The 27031-nt window shown below is 40.5% G+C and overlaps 1 protein-coding gene across 1 annotated transcript in view; it reads right to left on the bottom strand.

Moving 5' to 3' along the window:
• The window catches only part of LOC110960022 (wings apart-like protein homolog), a 70433-nt gene that overhangs the window by 15516 nt on the left and 27886 nt on the right, over positions 1–27031 (bottom strand). Inside the window, exons 6-13 of the mRNA XM_022207066.2 lie at positions 22828–22923; positions 21678–21848; positions 19469–19605; positions 19281–19392; positions 7231–7470; positions 5804–5915; positions 5619–5716; positions 4238–4314 (exon numbers count right to left, since the gene is read on the bottom strand). Coding sequence (XP_022062758.1) covers positions 4238–4314; positions 5619–5716; positions 5804–5915; positions 7231–7470; positions 19281–19392; positions 19469–19605; positions 21678–21848; positions 22828–22923 — 1043 coding nt within the window. The remainder of the gene's footprint in view (positions 1–4237; positions 4315–5618; positions 5717–5803; positions 5916–7230; positions 7471–19280; positions 19393–19468; positions 19606–21677; positions 21849–22827; positions 22924–27031) is intronic.

Raw genomic sequence — 27031 nt, 5'->3', positions numbered from 1 at the left:
CACAATGGCTCAAATACCTCCTAAATAAAAAAAAAAGTCTAAATCACTAAAACTTATCTGAATATCTGACAAAAAAAATAAAAAATTGAAATGAATTTGTCCAAAGTGACTTAAACTTGTCTAAAAAATGTTTAAATGGAAACTTGTCCAAAATGGCTCAAATTTCTCCAGAATTTTAAAAATGTCTAAATTACTTAAACTTAACAGAATGTCTGGGGGGAAAAAAGGTTAAAAATGACTCAAAGGTGACTTAAATTTGTTCAAATAATTGAATAAAATTTTCCAAAAAAAACACATTTTCTTTTTTAAAACGGCTGAAATCTGTTTAAAACGATTCAGAAAATTGTTTAAAGTTCTCGAAAATGATTGAAAATCGTCTACAATTGCTTCAGAATTGGTTCAAAATGGCTCAAATGTCCCCAAAACAACTGAAACTGTGTCCAAAGTGACTTAAACTTGTTGAAATAATTAAAAAATCTGTCCAAAACCTTAGATCTGGTGTATTCTGACATGACAAAGCTCACACATACTGCCGCTCTGTCGGTGTCACTTCTCCTGACGTCAGTAAACTTTACTCTCAACCTAATCATCCTGAATCTGCCTCCTCATTCTCTCAACATTGATAAATTTCCACTAAACAAATTAAGTCTCGATGTGTTTGACTTCTTTAAAAGATAAACAACCAGCGCTTCCTCGTGAATTCGTCTGAAGCTCCGGTCGATGTACACAAACTGGATTCAGATCCAGATGTCCCACTCCCCTCCTTCCTTTCCTGCTCCATCATAAAACACAGCAGGATTCAGCTCCTTTCACAAAAGGCAAAAGCAGCTCAGCAGCCTGATGTAAAATAACCAAATTAGATCTAATGACGGAACCCAGAGCAGAAACCTGAATATTAGAGAACAGCGAGGAGGAGGAGGAGGAGGAGGAGGAGGAGGAGGAAGAGGAAGAAGAGGAGGAGGAGGAGGAGGAAGAGGAGGAGGAACTGTACGAGCAGGACGATAAAAGTGGGAGTTAGACGTGGAAAAAATAAATTGAAAATTTGCAAAACCTCCAGGAAGAAAATTCCTAAAAAGTTTTATTTTCAAAAATTCCCCAAATTTGGCAAGAAAACTCTTCTAAATATTTTCAAAAAATGAGTAAAAATTTTCCAAAAAAAATAGTTAAATCTTTAACATTTCTTTTTTTCCCACCAAACAAAGTTCAAATATTTCCCAAAAATGTTGAAAATGTGGACATCAGAAGTTTCACTGTGGAAATCTAAATTTTTTCACACATTTTCAGACTTTAAACCGAGTCAGTTTTGACCAACATGAGGGTTAAACATGATTGTACAGCTAGCACATACACACTCACTGTCCACTTTATTTGAACACAAACATCTAACCAGCCAATCACGTGGCTGCAGCTCAGTGCTTTTATTCATGTAGACGTGGTCCAGATAGACTGAGCAACAGAACGGGGATTTAAGGGACTGTGAACGTGACATGGCTGCTGCTCTGAGTGCTCCACAAACTGCTGATCTACTGAGACTTTCACACACAATCATCTCCAGGGTTTACAGAGAACCTATGGACCAAAACAGTGAACACAAAATACGGCTAAGCACAATGTCAAACTTCCATTTCCACTAAAAGTGTGACTCAAATTGTGATGTGTGTGTCAAAATAACTGCAATATTACTGTTTGAACACCGTTCAGCTTTAACCTCAAACATCACCAAGTTCCCATCACTCTGCCTGCTGACCAATCAGAACCACAGACACGATCGCCGTCCTTCATGCAGTAACTCAATCAGACGGAGAAGTCGGATAATAAAGGTTTGTAGTCCAACCATCTGTCCAGCAGGAAGCTTTGTGAGCACTCTGCTTTTACTGGCTTCACATCATCAACTGAACATCCCATAATTTGGTTGTGGGTCCAGATGAAGCTGCTCAATAAGCAGAAGGAGGTTCTGTGTGTGTAACAGGCTGGTCTGGAGGTTTATTGAATTAACATGCAGACAGCTGAAACACTCCGACAGGCAGAAGGGACGAGATCAGGCTGAAGAAGTGAAATGTAAAAGAAGAAGAGAAGCCAGGAGGAAGAGGAGGAACCATCAGGAGCAGGTGGAGGAGAAGCAGAGAGAGTTGTGGAGGTGGAAACCTGCAGCAGGAGTGAATGTAAAGTTTTAGTTTGTGAGCAGCGTTCTCTGGATCACCCCGCTGCTTCAGGGGTTAATCGAGTTAACAGGCGACAGCTGAAGGCTCAGACTGAAGCCTGGGTCACCAAAAGACTCCAACAGCAGCTCTTTGTCAACATATCCAGCCTTCATCATCCTCATCTTCCTCCTCCTCGACCCCCATCATCACCAGAGAGCGTCTGCAGAGGGCGAAGGTCCGGTCAAACAGAGGACCAAGGAGGAGGAGGAGGAGGAGGAGGAGATTTAGAGCACTGAAGAAACTGTGACCACAAGAGGGAGGAGATTTTAGAACTGAATAAAACAAGAACAATAATAACAAGAATATTAATAATAATAATAAGAAGAAGAGTAGGAGGAAGAAAAGGAAGAAGCAAGAGGAACATGAGAATGAGATGGAAAAGAATAAAAGAAGGAAGGAGAAGGAAAAGAAGCAGGAGGAAAAATGGAGAAGAAATGGAAGTAAAAGAAGAAAAAAAAGGCAGAAGAGGAAGAAGAAGCTTAAGAAAGAAAGAAAGAAAGAAAGAAAGAAAGAAAGAAAGAAAGAAAGAATTGATATTAAACAGACGTTTGTCATCTTGGACATCAGTAACTCGAGCATCTGACTGCAGGACGAAAAGCTTTTTTCTGACATTTACAACAAACAATTAATTAATTGAAAAAAATCAACAGATTGATCGAAAGGATAAAAATACACATCATTTGCAGCCGTATTTAGGAGCTAAACAGTGAGCGCTCCAGGACGTCTGTACGTGTTTTTATTGTTACGTCTAAAAGTTAACAATTATTTCTCATCATTTTTATCAAGGCAAGTTTTCAAAACTGAACAAATTAAACTCATTAATCTATTCACACATCCGTTAAAGTTGAGAACTGGTGATTATTTCCATAAAAATCTTCGTATGAAATGAGCGACTGCAACACCTGAAACCCTGGAGGGCAAAGACAGGAATAAAATAAAACATTCAGATGGTTTCCACGGCTGGAGGTGGAGGTCAGAGCTCAGAGATCAGCGCTGAGACTGACAGCGAGTCACCACCAGGAAATGAAGCAACAAAACCCCGACGATCGTCTGCATAATAACCACTAACAATACACAGACGGTCCGTACATTCATTCATTCATTCATTCAGCGTTTCTGGAGGAAGGAATCAATACGTCTGGATTTAAGCTGCTTCTGTCTGATCCTGTGTGCTTTCAGAAGAAACAAATCAAAGCGTCCTTCAGACTTCTCAACCAACTCAGTGCACAGAAATTATGAGGAAAATTTGGTGATTTTTGATGGTTTTCTGTTCGAATACGAGACAAAAACACAACCAAGGACCCAACAACAGAGAGAACTGAACTGATGTTTGACAGGTTTTCAGTAAAGATTCTGTTTCTTTGATTTGCTTTCTTGATGTGGAAGAAGAAAGAAAAGAAGAAGAAGAAGAAGAATAAGGAAAAGAAGAAAAAGAGGAAGAAGAAGAATGAACGAAGACGGAGGAAGAGGAAAAGAAAGAGGAGGAATACAAGAAGACGACGAAAAAGAAGAAGGAAGAAGAATTAAAAGAGGAGGAAAAGAAGAAGTAAAAGAACACTGAAAAAAAGAAGAAAAGGAAGACGGGAAAAGAATGAAAAAGAATTTAATGAGAAAGGAAAAGAAGAAGAAAAAGGAGAACTTAAAGAAGAAAAGGAGAAGAAGAATGATGCACATATTGAAAAATGCAACGCAAAAACAGAAATTCTGAGGAATAAGGAAAAAAAACAAGAGCAGGAAGTAGAAATTCTGTAAACGTTTCATCTGAACTTCTAAGTTGTGAAGCTTCAGTTCTGTTCTCAGCCTCATAATCTTTGCTTTTTGCACTTTATTCTCACTTCAGCTAACATTGTTTTGCACTATTGAGTATATATGTTCTTTTCTAGATGTGTACATATCCCTCCATCAGTAATATTCTCTCTTCCTTCCTCCCAGACTGACACCAGCAGCTGAAACCACACCCCTGGTTTGCTGCTGATCGTCCTGATTCTGATATTGACCATGTCCGGGGTCAGAACTGTGGACTAAAGTTGACTCACTTTGCAGAAGAGATGATGAGGGATGAGTCCTTGTAGGCGATCAGGTAGCTCTGGTTCTCTGGGTTGTGGACCGTCACCTGCAGGAACACAAACACTGGATTTAACTGGACAGTTCTCTATCCACCAATCACTGTAGCAGGATCATCAACGAGAAACACCACAAGAGATTTAACACTGGTTTTATATCATGATGGTCTGCACAGCCAGGAAGGAGGAGGAAGAAAAGAATAACCAAAAGAGAAGGAAAAGAAGAAGAAGAAAAAAGGAGAAGAGGAAGAAGAAGGGAAAAGGAAGGAACGGAAGAAGGAAAAGAACATGAAGATGAAGAACAAGAAGGGAAATGAAAAGGAGATAAGTAGAAGAAGTAAAAGAAGGAGAAGACGATCAAAGAGAAGGAGGACAATATGGAAATGAAGAAAAAGGAGGAAAAGGACAAGAAGGAGAAGAAGAACGAAAAAATATAAGGAAGGAAAGGAAGAAGAAAAGACTAAGAAGGAAAATGAAAAGAAGACAGGGAGTAGAAGAAGTAGAAGATGAAGAAACAGAAGAAAACAGACAAGAAGAAGGAAAAAGAATAAGAAAGGAAAGGAAGAAGAAAAGACTAAGAAGGAAAATGAAAATAAGACAGGGAGTAGAAGAAGTAGAAGACGATCAAAGAGGAGGAAAAGAAGATGAAATGAAGGAAATGAAGAAAACAGACAAGAAGAAGGAAAAAGAATAAGAAAGGAAAGGAAGAAGAAAAGACTAAGAAGGAAAATGAGAAGGAGATAAGGAGAAGAAGAAGACGATCAAAGAGAAGGAAGAGAAGGAGAAACAAGAAAAAGAAGAAAATTAGAAGAAAAAGGAGAAGGAGGAGGAATACAAAATGGAAAAGTAGAAGAAATTTAAAGAAGGAAAATGAAAAGTAGAATGAAAAGAAGGAAAAGGAGGAGGAAAAAACAGAAGAAACCTCATGAGCTTTAATAGAGAAGGTGTGTGTTTAAGTTTGCACCGTTTGTGGCAGGACCTGATATAATATTGGTGTTTTCAGGAAAACGACTTCTAGTTTTAGTCAAGTTTTAATAATTACATTTTCATTAGCTGTAGTCACATATCTGAAAACATTCTAGCTAAGTTTTGCAGGTGTCATTTTTGTATTTGTACATCATCTAGGCCAATATACATTCACAGTGACAGCGCCACCTGGTGGACAGTTGATAGGTCACCATCAACAAGGCAACATGCTGAAATATGCTCCCAGTCGCAGCGCCACCTGGTGGACGTGTTTGGATTCACTGAGCAGTAAGGATGTGCGGACCGACCAACGCCGCTTGCAGCTTTAATTAGTGACTCTGCTTCTTGTTGGCTCCAATCAAACCTCTGTAGGATTTATCTGACTTACGCTTTCCAGCACCCGTAAACATCTCTCAGCCCCCCACAGAGACGACACCAGCTTCTCCTCCTCGTCCTCCTGGTTCAAGTTGTCCACGCATTCCTTCACTGAGGGCGGACAGGTAGAAACAGGAGTTAAAGCAGATCAGAAACCATTTTACTACATTACAGGGTTGTGTTTGTGTACAGTCTGACCTTTATCTACGATGTGGTCCAGTCCTCCCAGCAGCCGGAGCTCCTCTTTGAACCAGTCTCCTGCTCGCTTCGAGGTCAAGGACAGTAACGTCTCCATGGCTAAATGACCCGTCTGCAGCGAGAACGGTTCATTAAAGCGCAGGTTTTAATTACAGTCTGGGGCGTTTAACACGTGTACAGCGTTACATTGTGGGTTGGAAGAAAGGGCTCCAGACTCCAGACCAAAAAAGTTGCAAAAATGCTGAATGTTTATCCAACAACATGCTCCTCTGTTCACTGTCTGAGCCATGCTGCATTCATTTTATTCATCCAGTAGCTTTGATTTTCATCCCAGGATAATTTTAGACAAAGTTTGAGTAACTTTGGACATTTTTTTCAAACATTCAGACAAGTTTAAGCCATTTTGGACATGTTTGTTACTTATCTTGCAGAAATTTGAGCCATTTTGACCAATTTTGAAGCCATTTTAGCGATTTTTTTGAACAAGGTTTCCATGATTTTGACCAATTTAGAAGCCATTTTAGACCATTTAAAAAAAAACAAGTTTCTTGGTTTCCAAGGTATTTAGCAATTTGGAAGCCATTTAAGACCATATTTTTCGAACAAGTTTATTGGTTTCCATGATTTTGATCAATTTTGAAGCCATTTTAGACCATTTTTTTTCAAACAACTTTCTGGGTTTTAATGATTTTGACCAAATTTGAAGGCATTTAAGAGCATTTTTCTTAGTCATTTTGAACTTTCCTGGCATTCAGCCATTTTAGAAAAAATTCTCAATCATTTTGAACAGGTTTCCAGGTTTCAGTCATTTTGACAAACTTTGAGTCATTCTTGATAAATTCTGAGCTGTTTCGGACTATTGGGTCAAGTTGAAGCCATTCTGGATGATTTTTAAGTCATTTTGGGCAATTTTCAGTCAATCAGAAAAGGTGAAGTCACTATGGACAAATTTTAAATCCAATTTTGACAGTTTCCTTAATTATTTTGGACAGGTTGACCATTTTTTTGTCATCTTGGACGATTTGTTCACTCATTTAGACAAACAATTTGGACACATTTAGGGCCACATTAGGGATCATCGGTAAAATACAGCGTCCATAGAGAAGGAAATGTTCAGGAGGTGATGTGTATTGAAGGGGACAGCTTTCTTTTTGGTGGCACCGGCTCTGCCAGTGAAAGAGTCAGTGTGGATCCCTGTAAGAGGAGATTTCTCTGGTGGTTCTGGACCTCCTCCCTGATATTAAACAGGATTAGATCACAACACATCTTCAGCTCCACTGCTAGAAATATCCTGACAAATGTGGGCGGCTGTGAGTCACCCTGACTGAAGCGCAGCTGAGAGAGCATCCATCAGCAGCGTTTCAGGGCTTTTCCACCCTGGAAACAAAGCAGGAAACACTGAAATGTGATTCTTTAACGTTCCGTACCGTGATGTTCTGCAGGTCCAGGTGCTTGTTGTGAACGGTGTCGCACAGCTTCCGGATCTTCTCCTTCATCTTGGCGATCTCCCGGGCGCTGAACTGGATGGTGGTGTCGACGCCGCCCCCCTGGTCCTGGTCCAGCTCCAGCAGCCGGATCATCAGGTCCAGGCAGGACCGGTCCAGGTCCATGTTCAGCCGGTCTCTGCTCAGGATGTACATGAGGGACGCCGTGCACAGAGCCAAGTTCTGCAGAGACAAGAGAGACGAGGACTGAATTATTTACCGTCTTCCTTCAGAAACAGTCAGCCAGAACACACTTTATTCCACATTACTGTCACTACTAGTCAGGATATTTACTGATTTCTCTCCAACTAAAACTACAAATCTGCCACCCTGATAATCTTATTCCTGTAGATCTACATGTGGAATGTAGCCTAGCCGCGCTAGACAACCCACGGCAACGAATTTAATTCTCTGCCAGGGTGGGTCTAGTTACCCTCCATAAGGCTCGAGGCTGGATTCTCCTAAAATTGGCCGGACCAATCACCATGAAGTGTAGAGTCAGAAGGTGGGCATAACTAAGTGACGACAGAGGTGCGACGACTCTGACAGAAACAACCGGCACACAATAAACAGTTATCTTTCGACTCGGCTTTGGCCACAGCCCTTAAAGATTTGAAGCTAAAATTCAACTTGAAAGATAAACAAAGGACGGTACTGAAGTGTTTCACTGAGAAGAAAGACGTATTTGGACTTATGCCGACGGGATATGGCAAATTCTTAATATACCAGTTGGCTCCGCTGGTTGGGAAGCTAATGGGACTTAGCCACAATCCGCCGGCGCTCTAGGAACTACGTCAGCCTATTTGTTGCGCTGATTGGTTGTATACCTACCCAATTGCTGCAGAGGGATTTGGAAGACAATCTTTTAGCCCGCCTCCCTCCCTGTCGAGCTTCCCTAGACCCTTGTGCCTTCAGAAACATGGGTCTAGCGCGGCTAGGCTATGTGGAATGGTAAAATAAGTGTATTAAGACTCTAATCTGCTAAATTTTAGATAAAGATTAAAGAAAATGCCTTAAATGGCAAATAAAACATCCATATGTGACCACAGAAAGCCTGTATCTGAAATGTCAAACGGTTTATCATCATTCCCGTCACATCTTTCTTCATTGTGGTTCATATTTTATTTCCTTATTAACTAACACCTCCATGGAAACCATGAGTAGAAGGAGAGAGAACTCAGAAATGTCCTCTGATCACTAGGACACGGGTAGAATGACAGAAGACATTAAAAGTAAAACTAAAGTAGAATTTCTTACGTTTTTAATTTATAACCAACAGTCACTCTAAATGCTACACATATTTAACTTTTGCAATCTTTACAAACTTGAAATTTCTCACTATTCATCTTCAGTAGAAAGATGTTTCACCATGCTGAATTCTTGTCGGGTGTTTTTGGATCTTACTGGACGTTTTCGATTCTTACCGGGTGTTTTTTGGGTTCTTACCGGGTGCTTTAGGTTCTCATCCGGGGCTTTAGGTTCTTACTGGGTTCATACCAGGTGTTTTTGGTTCTTATCGGATGCTTTAGGTCCTTACCGGGTTCTTACTGGGTGTTTGCTTCTTATCGGACGCTTTAGGTTCTTACTAGGTGTTTGGTTCTTACCGGGTGTTTTTGGTTATTACAAGGTTCTTACCGGGTGCTTTAGGTTCTTACCGGGTGTTTTTGGTTCTTGCCAGGTTCTTACCGGGTGCTTTAGGTTATTACAGGGTTCTTACCGGGTGCTTTAGGTTATTACAGGGTTCTTACCGGGTGTTTTTGGTTATTACAGGGTTCTTACCGGGTGTTTTTGGTTATTACAGGGTTCTTACCGGGTGTTTGGTTCTTACCGGGTGTTTTTGGTTATTACAGGGTTCTTACCGGGTGTTTTTGGTTATTACAGGGTTCTTACCGGGTGTTTTTGGTTATTACAGGGTTCTTACCGGGTGTTTGGTTCTTACCGGGTGTTTTTGGTTCTTACAGGGTTCTTACCGGGTGTTTTTGGTTCTTACCGGGTGTTTTTGGTTATTACAGGGTTCTTACCGGGTGTTTTTGGTTATTACCGGGTTCTTAAGGTTCTTACCGGGTGTTTTTGGTTATTACCGGGTTCTTAAGGTTCTTACCGGGTGTTTTTGGTTATTACCGGGTTCTTACCGGGTGTTTGGTTCTTACCGGGTGTTTTTGGTTATTACCGGGTTCTTACCGGGTGTTTTTGGTTCTTACAGGGTTCTTACCGGGTGTTTTTGGTTCTTACCGGGTGTTTGGTTCTTACCGGGTGTTTTTGGTTATTACAGGGTTCTTACCGGGTGTTTTGGGTTCTTACCTGGTGTTTTTGGTTATTACAGGGTTCTTACCGGGTGTTCTTGGTTATTACAGGGTTCTTACCGGGTGTTTGGTTCTTACCGGGTGTTTTTGGTTATTACAGGGTTCTTACCGGGTGTTTTTGGTTCTTACCGGGTGTTCTTGGTTATTACAGGGTTCTTACCGGGTGTTTTGGGTTCTTACCTGGTGTTTTTGGTTATTACAGGGTTCTTACCGGGTGTTCTTGGTTATTACAGGGTTCTTACCGGGTGTTCTTGGTTATTACCGGGTGTTTTTGGTTATTACCGGGTTCTTACCGGGTGTTTTTGGTTCTTACCGGGTGTTCTTGGTTATTACAGGGTTCTTACCGGGTGTTTGGTTCTTACCGGGTGTTTTTGGTTCTTACCGGGTTCTTACCGGGTGTTTGGTTCTTACCGGGTGTTTTTGGTTATTACCGGGTTCTTACCGGGTGTTTTTGGTTCTTACAGGGTTCTTACCGGGTGTTTTTGGTTCTTACCGGGTGTTTGGTTCTTACCGGGTGTTTTTGGTTATTACAGGGTTCTTACCGGGTGTTTTGGGTTCTTACCTGGTGTTTTTGGTTATTACAGGGTTCTTACCGGGTGTTCTTGGTTATTACAGGGTTCTTACCGGGTGTTTTTGGTTATTACAGGGTTCTTACCGGGTGTTTTGGGTTCTTACCTGGTGTTTTTGGTTATTACAGGGTTCTTACCGGGTGTTCTTGGTTATTACAGGGTTCTTACCGTGTTTGGTTCTTACCGGGTGTTTTTGGTTCTTACCGGGTGTTCTTGGTTATTACAGGGTTCTTACCGGGTGTTTTGGGTTCTTACCGGGTGTTCTTGGTTATTACAGGGTTCTTAACGGGTGTTTGGTTCTTACCGGGTGTTTTTGGTTATTACCGGGTTCTTACCGGGTGTTTTTGGTTCTTACCGGGTGTTCTTGGTTATTACAGGGTTCTTACCGGGTGTTTGGTTCTTACCGGGTGTTTTTGGTTATTACCGGGTTCTTACCTGGTGTTTTTGGTTCTTACAGGGTTCTTACCGGGTGTTTTTGGTTCTTACCGGGTGTTTGGTTCTTACCGGGTGTTTTTGGTTATTACAGGGTTCTTACCGGGTGTTTTGGGTTCTTACCTGGTGTTTTTGGTTATTACAGGGTTCTTACCGGGTGTTTTGGGTTCTTACCTGGTGTTTTTGGTTATTACAGGGTTCTTACCGGGTGTTCTTGGTTATTACAGGGTTCTTACCGGGTGTTTGGTTCTTACCGGGTGTTTTTGGTTATTACAGGGTTCTTACCGGGTGTTTTTGGTTCTTACCGGGTGTTCTTGGTTATTACAGGGTTCTTACCGGGTGTTTTGGGTTCTTACCTGGTGTTTTTGGTTATTACAGGGTTCTTACCGGGTGTTCTTGGTTATTACAGGGTTCTTACCGGGTGTTTGGTTCTTACCGGGTGTTTTTGGTTATTACCGGGTTCTTACCGGGTGTTTTTGGTTCTTACCGGGTGTTCTTGGTTATTACAGGGTTCTTACCGGGTGTTTTGGGTTCTTACCGGGTGTTCTTGGTTATTACAGGGTTCTTACCGGGTGTTTGGTTCTTACCGGGTGTTTTTGGTTATTACAGGGTTCTTACCGGGTGTTTGGTTCTTACCGGGTGTTTTTGGTTATTACCGGGTTCTTACCGGGTGTTTTTGGTTATTACCGGGTTCTTACCGGGTGTTTTTGGTTATTACCGGGTTCTTAAGGTTCTTACCGGGTGTTTTTGGTTATTACCGGGTTCTTAAGGTTCTTACCGGGTGTTTTTGGTTATTACCGGGTTCTTACCGGGTGTTTGGTTCTTACCGGGTGTTTTTGGTTATTACCGGGTTCTTACCGGGTGTTTTTGGTTCTTACAGGGTTCTTACCGGGTGTTTTTGGTTCTTACCGGGTGTTTGGTTCTTACCGGGTGTTTTTGGTTATTACAGGGTTCTTACCGGGTGTTTTGGGTTCTTACCTGGTGTTTTTGGTTATTACAGGGTTCTTACCGGGTGTTCTTGGTTATTACAGGGTTCTTACCGGGTGTTCTTGGTTATTACAGGGTTCTTACCGGGTGTTTGGTTCTTACCGGGTGTTTTTGGTTATTACAGGGTTCTTACCGGGTGTTTTTGGTTCTTACCGGGTGTTCTTGGTTATTACAGGGTTCTTACCGGGTTGTTTTGGGTTCTTACCTGGTGTTTTGGTTATTACAGGGTTCTTACCGGGTGTTCTTGGTTATTACAGGGTTCTTACCGGGTGTTTGGTTCTTACCGGGTGTTTTTGGTTATTACCGGGTTCTTACCGGGTGTTTTTGGTTCTTACCGGGTGTTCTTGGTTATTACAGGGTTCTTACCGGGTGTTTTGGGTTCTTACCGGGTGTTCTTGGTTATTACAGGGTTCTTACCGGGTGTTTGGTTCTTACCGGGTGTTTTTGGTTATTACCGGGTTCTTACCGGGTGTTTTTGGTTCTTACCGGGTGTTCTTGGTTATTACAGGGTTCTTACCGGGTGTTTGGTTCTTACCGGGTGTTTTGGTTATTACCGGGTTCTTACCTGGTGTTTTTGGTTCTTACAGGGTTCTTACCGGGTGTTTTTGGTTCTTACCGGGTGTTTGGTTCTTACCGGGTGTTTTTGGTTATTACAGGGTTCTTACCGGGTGTTTTGGGTTCTTACCTGGTGTTTTTGGTTATTACAGGGTTCTTACCGGGTGTTTTGGGTTCTTACCTGGTGTTTTTGGTTATTACAGGGTTCTTACCGGGTGTTCTTGGTTATTACAGGGTTCTTACCGGGTGTTTGGTTCTTACCGGGTGTTTTTGGTTATTACAGGGTTCTTACCGGGTGTTTTTGGTTCTTACCGGGTGTTCTTGGTTATTACAGGGTTCTTACCGGGTGTTTTGGGTTCTTACCTGGTGTTTTTGGTTATTACAGGGTTCTTACCGGGTGTTCTTGGTTATTACAGGGTTCTTACCGGGTGTTTGGTTCTTACCGGGTGTTTTTGGTTATTACCGGGTTCTTACCGGGTGTTTTTGGTTCTTACCGGGTGTTCTTGGTTATTACAGGGTTCTTACCGGGTGTTTGGTTCTTACCGGGTGTTTTTGGTTATTACCGGGTTCTTACCTGGTGTTTTTGGTTATTACAGGGTTCTTACCGGGTGTTTTTGGTTATTACAGGGTTCTTACCGGGTGTTTTTGGTTATTACAGGGTTCTTACCGGGTGTTTGGTTCTTACCGGGTGTTTTGGTTATTACAGGGTTCTTACCGGGTGTTTGGTTCTTACCGGGTGTTTTTGGTTCTTACAGGGTTCTTACCGGGTGTTTTGGGTTCTTACCTGGTGTTTTTGGTTATTACAGGGTTCTTACCGGGTGTTTGGTTCTTACCGGGTGTTTTTGGTTATTACAGGGTTCTTACCGGGTGTTTGGTTCTTACCGGGTGTTTTTGGTTATTACAGGGTTCTTACCGGGTGTTTTGGTTCTTACCGGGTGTTTTTGGTTATTACAGGGTTCTTACCGGGTGTTTTGGTTCTTACCGGGTGTTTTTGGTTATTACAGGGTTCTTACCGGGTGTTTTTGGTTATTACCGGGTTCTTAAGGTTCTTACCGGGTGTTTTTGGTTATTACCGGGTTCTTAAGGTTCTTACCGGGTGTTTTTGGTTCTTACCGGGTTCTTACCGGGTGTTTGGTTCTTACCGGGTGTTTTGGTTATTACCGGGTTCTTACCGGGTGTTTTTGGTTCTTACCGGGTGTTTGGTTCTTACCGGGTGTTTTTGGTTATTACAGGGTTCTTACCGGGTGTTTTGGGTTCTTACCTGGTGTTTTTGGTTATTACAGGGTTCTTACCGGGTGTTCTTGGTTATTACAGGGTTCTTACCGGGTGTTTTTGGTTATTACCGGGTTCTTAAGGTTCTTACCGGGTGTTTTTGGTTATTACCGGGTTCTTAAGGTTCTTACCGGGTGTTTTTGGTTCTTACCGGGTTCTTACCGGGTGTTTGGTTCTTACCGGGTGTTTTTGGTTATTACCGGGTTCTTACCGGGTGTTTTTGGTTCTTACAGGGTTCTTACCGGGTGTTTTTGGTTCTTACCGGGTGTTTGGTTCTTACCGGGTGTTTTTGGTTATTACAGGGTTCTTACCGGGTGTTTTGGGTTCTTACCTGGTGTTTTTGGTTATTACAGGGTTCTTACCGGGTGTTCTTGGTTATTACAGGGTTCTTACCGGGTGTTCTTGGTTATTACAGGGTTCTTACCGGGTGTTTGGTTCTTACCGGGTGTTTTTGGTTATTACAGGGTTCTTACCGGGTGTTTGGTTCTTACCGGGTGTTTTTGGTTATTACAGGGTTCTTACCGGGTGTTTTGGGTTCTTACCTGGTGTTTTGGTTATTACAGGGTTCTTACCGGGTGTTCTTGGTTATTACAGGGTTCTTACCGGGTGTTTTTGGTTATTACAGGGTTCTTACCGGGTGTTTTTGGTTCTTACCGGGTGTTTTGGTTATTACAGGGTTCTTACCGGGTGTTTGGTTCTTACCGGGTGTTTTTGGTTCTTACCGGGTGTTTTGGTTATTACAGGGTTCTTACCGGGTGTTTTTGGTTATTACCGGGTTCTTACCGGGTGTTTTTGGTTCTTACCGGGTGTTCTTGGTTATTACAGGGTTCTTACCGGGTGTTTGGTTCTTACCGGGTGTTTTTGGTTATTACCGGGTTCTTACCTGGTGTTTTTGGTTATTACAGGGTTCTTACCGGGTGTTCTTGGTTATTACAGGGTTCTTACCGGGTGTTTGGTTCTTACCGGGTGTTTTTGGTTATTACCGGGTTCTTACCGGGTGTTTTTGGTTATTACCGGGTTCTTACCGGGTGTTTTTGGTTCTTACCGGGTGTTTTTGGTTATTACCGGGTTCTTATCGGGTGTTTTTGGTTCTTACCGGGTGTTTTTGGTTATTACAGGGTTCTTACCGGGTGTTTGGTTCTTACCGGGTGTTTTTGGTTATTACAGGGTTCTTACTGGGTGTTTTTGGTTATTACAGGGTTCTTACCGGGTGTTTGGTTCTTACCGGGTGTTCTTGGTTATTACAGGGTTCTTACCGGGTGTTTTTGGTTATTACAGGGTTCTTACCGGGTGCTTTTGGTTATTACCGGGTTCTTACCGGGTGTTTTGGTTCTTACCGGGTGTTTTTGGTTATTACCGGGTTCTTACCGGGTGTTTTTGGTTCTTACCGGGTGTTTTTGGTTATTACAGGGTTCTTACCGGGTGTTTGGTTCTTACCGGGTGTTTTTGGTTATTACAGGGTTCTTACTGGGTGTTTTTGGTTATTACCGGGTTCTTACCGGGTGTTTGGTTCTTACCGGGTGTTTTTGGTTATTACCGGGTTCTTACCGGGTGTTTGGTTCTTACCGGGCGTTTTTGGTTATTACCGGGTTCTTACCGGGTGTTTGGTTCTTACCGGGTGTTTTTGGTTATTACAGGGTTCTTACCGGGTGTTTTTGGTTATTACCGGGTTCTTACCGGGTGTTTGGTTCTTACCGGGTGTTTTTGGTTATTACCGGGTTCTTACCGGGTGTTTTTGGTTATTACAGGGTTCTTACCGGGTGTTTTTGGTTATTACAGGGTTCTTACCGGGTGTTTTTGGTTCTTACCGGGTGTTTTTGGTTCTTACCGGGTGTTTTTGGTTATTACCGGTAGGGATGAGCGAATACACCATTATCTGTATCTGTATCTGTATCTGTTCACTCACCTACATTATCTGTATCCGTATCCGTATCCGGAGGGGGAGGGGCCAAACCCGGAAGTGGGCGTGGTTTAAACCGGAAGTTTGTCTATTTTAACCAGAAATATATGGATTTTATTGGTACATTATTTTTAGTCAAACATTTGCGTGGATTGCTCATAAGTTGCTGCATTTATTGTTTATTTCAAAACTTCAGAACAAACTCCAAATTTAGATTCAAATCAATGTTTAAATCACAAAAGTAAAAGAACAATTTACAGAACATAATTTGTTTAAACACAACATAAATAACTATAAGTGTATCAATGTTTACAACATCCTCAGAATTAAGATTCATAAATTTTTATCACAAATGTAAAGGAACTATTTACAGAACAAGTTTATGGTAAAACTCACAATATGAACATTCTTAAGTGTTTGAAATAATGTTTACATAACATATTTAGAACTGATTTTTTTTCCTTTTTTTCTTTTATATATATATATATATATATATATATATATATATATATACACATCTAATTCCAACCATAAATCTTTTTTAAATGTTAAGTAGTAGTATGAATGGACATTTACACAACACCTTCAGAATCAGAAGTCAAACTAAATGTTTCAGATCACAATAGTAAAGTAATAATAATAAATATTTACAGAACAAGTTTACATATACTTGAACAGAACATTTTTCAAGTGCTTAGTGAATATTTGCAAAATAGGTAAAAAATAGGTATTATTTACTGAACAACTTTTCCCCCCTTGTTTTTAATTTTTGATTTTTTTTTTTGTTGTTGTCATACCATGACATTATTTATTAAATATTTTTAATGAATGAACAAATATTACAATGCAAACAGTAAGTGGTTATTTTTGTATACAAGAGCTGCCATATTCAACACAACTTTCTTTAAAGAAAAAAAAAACAGTTTTTGTGTTTTCCTGTGTGACAGTGAATGTGTGAGAGGGAAAGTGTTCTCTCTACTGACCAAATAGTCCTATGCTGCTTTTTAGATCTTCATTTACTTTAATGAAGACCAGTTGTTCCACGTGGACAGGGTCGAGGTTTGCTCGCTGTGGACTAACCACATTTCCAGCTGTGCTAAAAACACGCTCTGACTGGACACTAGTAGGTGGACAACTGAGAAGGTGCAGTGCAAACCTTGTCAGACTTGGCCAACATTGGAGCTTGCCTGACCAGTATTTTACTGGGTCATCAGTAAGGGTGATCTCTCCATCTGCCAGGTAGGCATCCACATCACCTGATGGCAAATGTTGTGTCCTCATCGGAGTAGCTGACTTCTTTCTCTGAAGGAAGGACAGGACTGAAGTGCTGCTGCTAGTTGTAGGTCTCTCTCTCTCCTCTTCATTTCTTGCAGGTGCAGCTACAGGATCACAGAGCTCCATCCTCTGGCATAATGTTCTCTTGAGTGCATTCACATCAACACTGCTTGGAAAACAGCTGGCTTTGTATCGAGGGTCAAGGAGAGTCGCGAGCAGAAATGTAGAGTTTGCAAAAATGGGTTCGAAACGCCATTGCAGTTCTTTGCTCAAATTGGCTGCAAGTTTCCTTGCTGCTGCTCCTAACTTCTCCACAGACTCAGCTGCACCATCCTGGTCATGCTGCCCTGGGGCAACCAGATCTTCATCATCAGCCATGACACGGGCAGAGGCACTCTCGGATTCCTCACCAGCTGCACATGGCTCACTCAAATGATGTGACTTCATGATGGAGCACAAGCCATGCAGCAGAGGAATAACCTCAGAGATGGATGCACTGTGCTTTGAGAGTGCTTGTGTTACCTCCTCAAAAGGACTCAGAACAGTGAGCATATCTGATGCCAACCTCCACTCATTTGGGTAGATGACTGTTGGAGCTCTACCCATGTTAGACTCCTGTGTCATAATCTGAATAGCATTGCGCTGCTCTACCAGCCGCTGGAGCATATAAAATGTATAGTTCCACCTGGTTTTTACATCAGTTATGAGAGTGTGCTGGGGGAGGTTAAACTGTGTTTGCAGCTCATGAAGTCTGTGGTTGGCTTTGCTTGAGCGATGAATATAGCCAGAAATGCTTCTGGCTTTGGACAGAAGGGATGTCACTGTCCTGTCCTGCTCTAACGCCTTGCACACCACCAAGTGAAGTGTATGAGACACACAACGAATATGCCCAAATTCACTCAAAGCCTTCACCATGTTGGCTGCATTGTCCGATACAACAAACTTCACATTTATAGGCTGTCCAAGAAACTCTGCCCACTCATTAATTTTGTCTTTGAGGCAGCAAAGAATGTTGTTTGCTGTGTGCTCAATGTCCAGCACACCAACATTTAGCAGCCCTGCTTTCCTCTGCACTGATGAATCCTCCACATGTTCACACCAGTGCCCAGTTATACAGAGGTATACATGGGCATTGTGGTTGCTCGTCCAGAGATCGGTTGTGAGGCTGATAACACCTCCATCAGCAGCCTTGAGTGACTGGGCAAGTTCCCCTCTCATTGACTGATACAACTCAGGCACAACAGTTCTACTGAAATGGTGTCTTGATGGGATTTTATACCTGGGCTCTAAATATGCAACAAGGGATTTGAAACCTCTCCTCTCCACTGCAGAGTAAGGCTCAAGATCAAGGCAGATCATTTTACCAATCAACTCTGTAATTTGTTTTGATCGGGGATGATTGCAGCGAAAGGCTGCTTTGCTGAAAATGCAGCGAGTATTGGTGAGGATGACGGAGCAGAGCCTTTAGCAGCTCCTATCTGAACACCAGAGCCTTGAGAAGTGGAGGACGTGGCTGCTTCCCCTGGCTTTTTTATGTGATGAGCATGAAACAGATGATTATGCATGGATGTTGTATTGTAATGTTTTGGGTCTGGCCCTCTGCTTATTTTGTTCTTGCAAAGCTTGCAAATGACTTTGGAATTATCATTTTCAAAAACAGTGAAATAACCCCATACTGCTGAGGTCTTTCTAACTTTTGGTGGAGGAGATCCATCACCAGATGCATTGGCAGTTCCAGTTGGGGCAGTATGGGTGCTCCCACTGCTTCTACTGCGAGTGACAGTGCTATTGCCCTGTTCACAACAAGCTGAAGTTCCCTCTGTGTCACTCATTGTATAGTACAAGAGGGCTCGACACTGGCTTTTTATCTGTTCTCCAATATGTGTAAAGGGTTTGAAGATGGCTTATTTTGTCAATGATCTGGGTGAATTTGGTGATTTATGCACACCTCATTGCAAACGGGGAAATGTCAGTTCAGTTGTGTATGTTGTATAATACTGTCGTCCTCACAAAAGCACCGCGTCAAAGTTTTCCAACTCGAGCGCGCCCCGGGACACGCACAACACACACACAACACACACACCGGAGAGAAAGCCTCCACTCGTGACACTGCTCTGGTTAAATGCACCACTTACGTTAGAAAATAACTTCACCGGGTATCTTTAAATAATAGCCCTGACTAACCGAAATGGCAGCGCGATAGGGGAAAAAGCAGAGAGGGGAGAAAAAGGTGCAATAAAGTGACCGACGCGAGCCATTTACTACTCAGCCTTGTCAAATAATGCACCTTGTATGCATTCCAACATCCAACAGACACCATACAAAGCGAAAACAGAGGCAAACTGAAGAAAACTGAGCACCAAATAAAGCGTACGCGAGCAAAAGTGGAGTGAAGGAAGCGCGGAGACGGTGAGTCACACAGCAGCTCCTCTCCCGACAGTGCTGTGAGCAGAATGAGCCCATGGGTGATGTGAGCCCCGGTGAGGGAGTGGCGCTGCATGTGACTGACCAATCACAGAGCTTAGAAAGTAAGGTGAAGCAGCGAGTTTTCCAAATATGGAGTAACACTTCATTCATTACGATCACGGATAGTGGCGTCCTTTATCCGGACTATACTCGTAATCGGAAAACAGGCATTATCCGTAACGAGTATCCGTTTTAACCGGATATCCGGCCCATCCCTAATTACCGGGTTCTTACCGGGTGCTGTGGGGCGTCGTTGAGCGTCTTGAAGACCTGAGCCACCTTCCCTCTGGCCCGGAGGTGCATCCTGAAGCTGGGCATGGCGCAGCGTGTGGCCAGGCTGATCACACTGGAGGAACACCACCCAGAACGTCAGTATTTACATCATAAAGAAGGACAAAATCAAACAAAGCGTGGGTCCTCACCTAAGGCAGCGGGTGTTGAGAGGCTGGCCGCTCTTCAGACCAGTAGCCAGATACTCAAAGTCGTCGGTGAACTCCTGGTTTTCTCCAAACTCCACCACGTCGTTGAAGTGCTTGACGTGCTGGACCACCGTGTAGAGCTGCAGAACACGATGGAACCTCAATTCACCTTTTACGCGACATCGTTCTACTGCTTTTCACTCAGAAAACTCAGCTGAACTGACAGGAAACTTCGATATCTTCTTAATTAATCCTTTTTTTGCTGCTGCATCATTCCAGATTCCACAGAAACTTTGCATGAAAGATTGAATCAAACTGTGTTTCTACGACGCCTTTCATACAGACTGAAGTTCACAGTAGATGACTGATAAGAACGAGACAGAGCAGATTAACGAGGAACAGGAAGTAAAGACATCTGGGGACATGAGGATGTTTTTGGGAAAGTTAGAACTTTTTGGAATGCAAGGACAATAATAAACAAACTGAAAACATTTAAACAAAGCCAGGATTTTTTTCATAAATTGAGGATATTTTAATAAATGAAGTACGCTTCAATAAAGGGAGAAAATTTTAATACATTGAAGATATTTTGAGAAATTAAGGACATTTTAATAAATTGAGGATACTTTAATGAATTAAGGATGTTTTAACAGATTTAAGATATTTTAATAAATTAAGGACATTTTAATGAAGGAGAACATTTTATCAAAGGGAAGATATTTTAATACAGTGATCATATTTTAGTAAATTGAGGACATTTTAATAAATTAAGGACATTTTAAGAAAGTGAAGATATTTTAATAAACTGGGGATTTTTAAATAAATTAAGGACATTTTAATGAACCAAAGATATTTTAATAAATTAAGGATATTTTACTTAATCAAGGACTTTTTAAAATTTCAATTAAGGACATTTTAATAAAATGAGGATATTTCTAGAAATTAAGGACATTTTAATAAAATTAGGATATTTTAAGAAAGTGAGGATATTTTAAGAAAGTGAAGATATTTTAATAAACTGGGGGCATTTTTTTAAATAAATGAAGTACATTTTAATGAATTAAAGATATTTTAATAAATTAAGGATATTTTACTTAATCAAGGACTTTTTAAAAATTCAATTAAAGACATTTTAATAAAAATGAGGATATTTCTATAAATTAAGGACATTACAATAAATTAAGAATAATGATATATATTAAGGACATTTTAATAAATTAGGGAAATGTCATAAAGTGAAAATAATTTAATAAATTAAGGACATTTTAATGAATTAAGGACATTTTTCTTAATCAAGGACTTTTTAAAATTGAAATTTAAGGGCATTTTTAATACATTAAGGATATTTTTGTAAATTAAGGACATTACAGTAAATTAAGAATATTGATTAAATTAAGGACATTTTTTTAAATTGAGGATATTAAAAAAAAGTAAAGACATTTTAATAAAGTGAAGACATTTTAATAACGTGAAGATATTTTATTAAATTAAGGACATTTTAATAAAGTGAAGATATTTTAATAACGTGAAGACATTTTTATTAAATTAAGGACATTACAATAAATTAAGAATATTGATTTAAATTAAAGACATTTTTTTAAATTGAGGATATTAAAAAGTAAAGATATTTTAATAAAGTAAGGATATTTTAATAAATTGAATTCATTTTTATTAAATTAAGAACATTTTAATAAAGTGAAGATATTTTCGGAAAGTCGGGATAGTTTTGAAAATTGAGGACATTTCAGTAAATTGGGGCCATTTCTTTGGATGTGAAAACGTTTTCAGAAAGTGAGAACATTTTTAAAAAATTGAGAATATGTGGAAAATAAGTGAGGACAGTTTTATAAAACTGGCTGAATTTTGGAAACCAGGACAGTTTGGTAAAGTGAGAAAAGTTTTAGAAAGTGGAGACATTTTTAAAGGTCGTCTATTGAACCAAAATCTTGGTGTGAGACACGATTAAATCCACATATTGAGCGTTTTGCTGCAGACAAACATCGACGAGACACTGAAGACTTTGAACTAGGAGCTCCTGTCGATGCAGCGAGTAAAGAACTCCACAGAGCAAACGATTGTGAAATAACAGCAAATAAAGTGGACTGATGTGCACAGAAAAGTGAAAATAAAGCAGAAACTGACAGCAGCGCATCAAACTCAGACAGAACTGGATGTTTTCTACAGTTTGAGGATAAATGAGGGATTTATTTACCTCCTTGTGTTCTTTGCGACACTTGAGCGTGGTGACGGTGTCCTGGTAGGGGTCTGTGGGGACGCTGACACACTTGGTGACCTTTGGGGGAGGAGGTGGCGCTTTGAAGACGCCGTCGTCTTTCTGGGAGTCAGACGTCTCCTTACTGGATCCTCCAGCCGAGACTGAAGCCTGAAGGGTGGAGGACAAAGGAAGGATGGTGTGAAACTGAAGCTAGTGTCTGGTGTAGAAGCTGGAAGTGTCATGTTTGATCAAACATAAGCACAAAAAGACGCAAAATTGGAACAAAAAGGCACAAAAAGATTTAAAGAACCACAAAAAGAGGCAAAATTGGAACAAAACAACACAAAATTTGCAAACAAAGATTTAAAATTGGCACCAAAAAATTTAAACTAACTACAAAAACATTTAAAACTGGCACAAAAATATGCAAAATATCCATAACAACACACAAAAAGATTTCAAATAACCACAAAAGGATGCAAAACTGGCACAACAAGATGCAAAATGACCACAAAAAATGCAAAATGACCACAAAAAGATGTAAAATGACCACAAAAACATGTAAAATGACCACAAAAAGATGCAAAACTGCCACAAAAAGATGTAAAATGACCACAAGAAGATGCAAAACTGCCACAAAAAGATGTAAAATGACCACAAGAAGATGCAAAACTGCCACAAAAAGATGTAAAATGACCACAAAAAGATGTAAAATGGCACAAAAGATGTAAAATGACCACAAAAAGATGCAAAACTGGCACAAAAATATGCAAAATATCCACAACAACACACAAAAAGATTTCAAATAACCACAAAAGGATGCAAAACTGGCACAACAAGATGCAAAATGACCACAAAAAAATGCAAAATGACCACAGAAAGATGTAAAATGACCACAAAAACATGTAAAATGACCACAAAAAGATGTAAAATGGCACAAAAGACGTAAAATGACCACAAAAAGATGCAAAACTGGCACAAAAAGATGTAAAATGACCACAAGAAGATGCAAAACTGGCACAAAAAGATGTAAAATGACCACAAAAAGATGCAAAACTGGCACAAAAAGATGTAAAAGATGTAAAATGACCACAAAAAGATGCAAAAATGGCACAAAAGGAAGTGTGTTTGATGTTGGTGGACTTACTGGAGCCGTCTGGGGCTTGGAGAAGAAGGATGGAGGAGGCTCCTCTTCACTGTCCACCGTCCAGTGTCGGGCGTTGTACACCGCTTTGGTGGGAGACTGTGAAATAAACATAAACATCTGTAAACATCTGGAACTAACAAGAAAAAATGGCATTCCAACACTTCAATACACAGATTTTCTCTTTTTAGAGACGCTTTCTCTTTTAAAGGTAACAAATGGGTTAAAAAAAACAAAGCTATTTGCCACTAGAAGGGCAGTAATGTTCTATGTGGTTTGTTGTAGAACAAACAGATGACCCTCAGAGTGCAGAGCCACGATCAGAACAGCAAGGTAACATTTACACATCTGTAGTCTTATTTTTCTCTGAACAGGTACCAGCAGAAACATCTGAACAGTCTTTACTTTAGGATCAAAACAACTTGCCATGGTCTAGAAATTATTTTAAATTTCTAGCTTTACAAATTTACAGTTAACGTCGGCTCTGTAATTTTTACACTTTGGAAAAGGAACCATCTGGCGGGCCGGTTTTGGTCCACAGGCTGCATGTTTGAAACCCTTGGTAAAAAATAACAGAAGTAGAAGAGCCAAGGTGGTGACATCATCAAGTACGCCGTGTTCCCACTGCACGATAACGATGCGTTCTCACGTTCTAGGGACACCGTATTTGATAAACACACCAGTCCAGACTTGTGTACTTGGTACTGAATAACGGCCAGCGCAGTTTGAGTATTGTTGCATGAAAAAAAGGCCGACGTGAAGACAACAGCTCAGCTATCAGTTTGGCACAGACTGACCATTTATTTAGTGAAAATTCTGTTTAGTTCGTGTTTCATTCATTTGATAATATGGACCACAGTGTTGCATTCAGGCTCATTTCTGCAGCATCATTCAGTTCTCCCGTCCCTTAAAATGTAAATAACATGAAAAGCCTCCTGAAAACACGCTGCGACGTGTGTCCAATCTTTCTAAACATATCAGGAGGTCTGTTTTTGTATTTATGCTTTCACACCCCGTGGACCAAAAAAAGCCAGTAAAAGCTTTCAATTAAACAGCAGAATATTTTAATAAAGAATGGACTTCACAAAGTTGTAGACATTTTTTAAAAGTGAGGATGTTTTTGCAAAGTAAAGAAATCTTTATAGATCATCCTTATTGTTATAAGTCAGTCAGTATCAGATGGGTGCATCCCTGGGTTGTTAAAGATTTGATTTTTTTTGTGTGGAAATTCTGTTTAGTTTGTGCCAGAAAGACAAAAAGATTTAAAATAACCAAAAACACATGCAAAATTGGCACAAAAAGATGTCAAATTGGCACAAAAATATGCAAAATATGAGCAAAAAAAGATGCAAAACTGACACAAAAGATGCAAAACTACCACAAAAAGATTTTAAATTGGCAGAAAAAAAATTAAAGAAACCACAAAAGAATTAAAACTGGCACAAAAAGAACTGATAAGGCCACAGAATGATGTAAAATTGGCACAAATAGATTTAAAATACCACAGATTTAAATACCACAGGAAGAGTTTCATTCATTCGATAATATGGACCACAGTGTTGCATTCAGGCTTAGTTCTGCAGCATCATTCAGTTCTCCCGTCCCTTAAAATGTAAATAACATGAAAAGCCTCCTGAAAACACGCTGCTACGCGTGTCCAATCTTTCTAAACATATCAGGAGGTCTGTTTTTGTATTTATGCTTTCACACCCCGTGGACCAAAAAAAAACGTGTTTCCAGTCCATAAAAGTTTTCAAATAAAGAGCCAGAAAGAATGAGAAGAGGAAGAGAGAGAGAGGAGAGTAAACATGAAGGAGAAGGAGGTGAAGACAGAAGAACTGGAAGCTGATGAGATGCAGAGAGAGGCCAGCTCTGATCAAACAGCAGGACCCAAAACAAACACCTCGTCCTTGGCTCGCCTCCTCGTCCTCTTTGTACCGGGTCTTTTTTTTTGTGGTTGCCGGGGCGTTCGTGTCCAGAAACAAAAGGCGGAGTTGGCCGAGGATGGGAGGTGTGTTTGTGGGGGGCGTTGGGCTCAGTGGGGTTAATAAGCAGAGACAAAAGAGGAGTTAGGGGATGAGCTCTGCAGCGCTGGAACATCAACACACCAAATTAAAGCCTCCTGCGGTAATCTGAAGACACAGACGGACGGCCACCCGCCCAACGCCCAGCAGCACGCGGGCAAAAAAACTCATTAACAGCAAACGCATCGCTGCCAAGGAGATGAAGTTTTTGTGTTCCGACTTTGCAGCGCTTAACGCTCATCGATCCAATTATTCCCTGAGTTCTGTTCCGATAAACCGCGGAGTGGAAAGAGAACAAACCAAAGAGATGGAAGTTTAAACGGACGATCAGAGGACGAATCACTGCTGTCACGATCCGAGGACGGAAGAAAAAAATACAATACAGAAGAACTGTTGGACCGACGACAGGCAAAAAGTCTGGAAGAGAGAACTAATATAGAGGAACTTTAATTCATTTAGAGCAACATTAACTAATATAGAGCAACTTTAATTCATTTAAAGCTACATTAACTAATGTAGAGCAACTTTAACTAATATAGAGCAACTTTAAAATAGAGCAATTTTATCTAATATAGAGTAACTTTCACTCATTTAGAGCAACTTTAAGTAAATGTAACTAATAACTAATATAGAGTTTAAAAAAAAGAGGGTTTTGCTTCTTTAACTCCTAAAAAAAGTTGCCATTTTGTGCTTTACATTAAGATTCTGTTGCTCAAACCCATTAAAGTTGCTGTTCAACAATAAGATCATGTGTAGTGTATGTTTAAAGTTTCAAAACCTGGACAGACTTAATAAAAAGTTGCATCGTGGGAAGTGTAGGACAAACACAGAGGCCTAAAAAACGTGGATAACTCGGTCTCAGCTGCATAAATTCTGCCCCTTTCCTCATTTATCTCTCCAACTTTAACACTTGTTAATATTTTCTCTGGCAGCCGAGCATGGAAGGGTGGAAATCCCATAAAAATGTAAAATAAGCGCACTGAGCTCGCTGCCAACGGTCGTAAAAGGTTCCGACACCGACAAAGTGGAATGGTATAAATATTCTGGTGCTGTTCTTGGTAAAAACTCATGTCGATGCTATTTGTGACGAGGCAAAGACGTGTTCTCCTGGAGGAAAATAAACTCCTTTACAGTTTCTATTGAGATGATCTTTCGTTTAACAGAACTTTTATTGAGTCTGTTTTAGTCCTAGATCTCTGGAAGGAGCTCGGTGATTTTCAGAGCTCCAGACCAACCGTTCAGCTGGTAGAAATCAGTCGTTTATGCCGATAAATGACTGAATTTTCACACTCATGTAAAGCTTTGTAGTGGCTTGAAGTCTGCAAAATATTTCAATCTAAAAACATTCATTCTGTCACCAAAATGTCCCTGAAAGCTGTCTGATATCGCTGCTACAAACTCAGGCTAATCCTCTACTTATGGACAGATGCTATAATTTACAGATTGTCCCTGAACGCCTCACAGTGCAGGCTGCAGGAGACACTAGCTAGACGACTGTGTGTTCAAAACATATTTAAAAAATGAGTGAAATTAGGCTTTTTAATGTCAGATTTACCCAAGTTTGAAACAGATTTGATTTATTTACCTCAACAGGCTGTCCTGTATCACACTACCGCCAGTTCACAGGTTGATTTTTAGACATTTTATAATATTTATTTTGATACAACAGCTTGTCTTTTCCTCTGTACGTCCTAGATAGAGAAAAATTGACAATAAAAATATTCTATTCAAACCCAAAACATGCAAGAGTAAATGGACAAGATCTACTGCAAAAGAGGATTTAAATCAGCCTAATAATTATCCTGTAGTATCAAAAAAACCGACTAAGTGGAACTTAAACACTCTCAAATAACGGTCACAAAGGCTGGCATTTTGATTGTAGTCTGGAGACTTGACTTGAGGATGTTTTAAGGGGGAAAAGTCCTTAAATGCACCCTGAAAGTTTTTGTAATTTGCAGTTATTCACTAAAACACCTGGACATCAGCAGTGATATATCTGTGCTCTGGCAGATCTACCAATAACAAAATAATAAACACATCTATTGTGTCACTAACAAGGAATATTTGCGGCCAATTCTGAACTTTTAAAGAAGAAAACCCTTTAGTTTCTCTTTTAAAGCACACACTGGTCCACAACAGGACAGTTTATGTCACCAGAAAACTACTCTAATATTTACAGTTCG

The sequence above is a fragment of the Acanthochromis polyacanthus genome, chromosome 19 (assembly GCF_021347895.1).
Source record: "Acanthochromis polyacanthus isolate Apoly-LR-REF ecotype Palm Island chromosome 19, KAUST_Apoly_ChrSc, whole genome shotgun sequence".
NCBI classification, from domain to species: Eukaryota; Metazoa; Chordata; class Actinopteri; family Pomacentridae; genus Acanthochromis; species Acanthochromis polyacanthus.
Note: the sequence above shows the minus strand (reverse complement) of the source record. Positions and strands in the feature narration are given on the sequence as shown.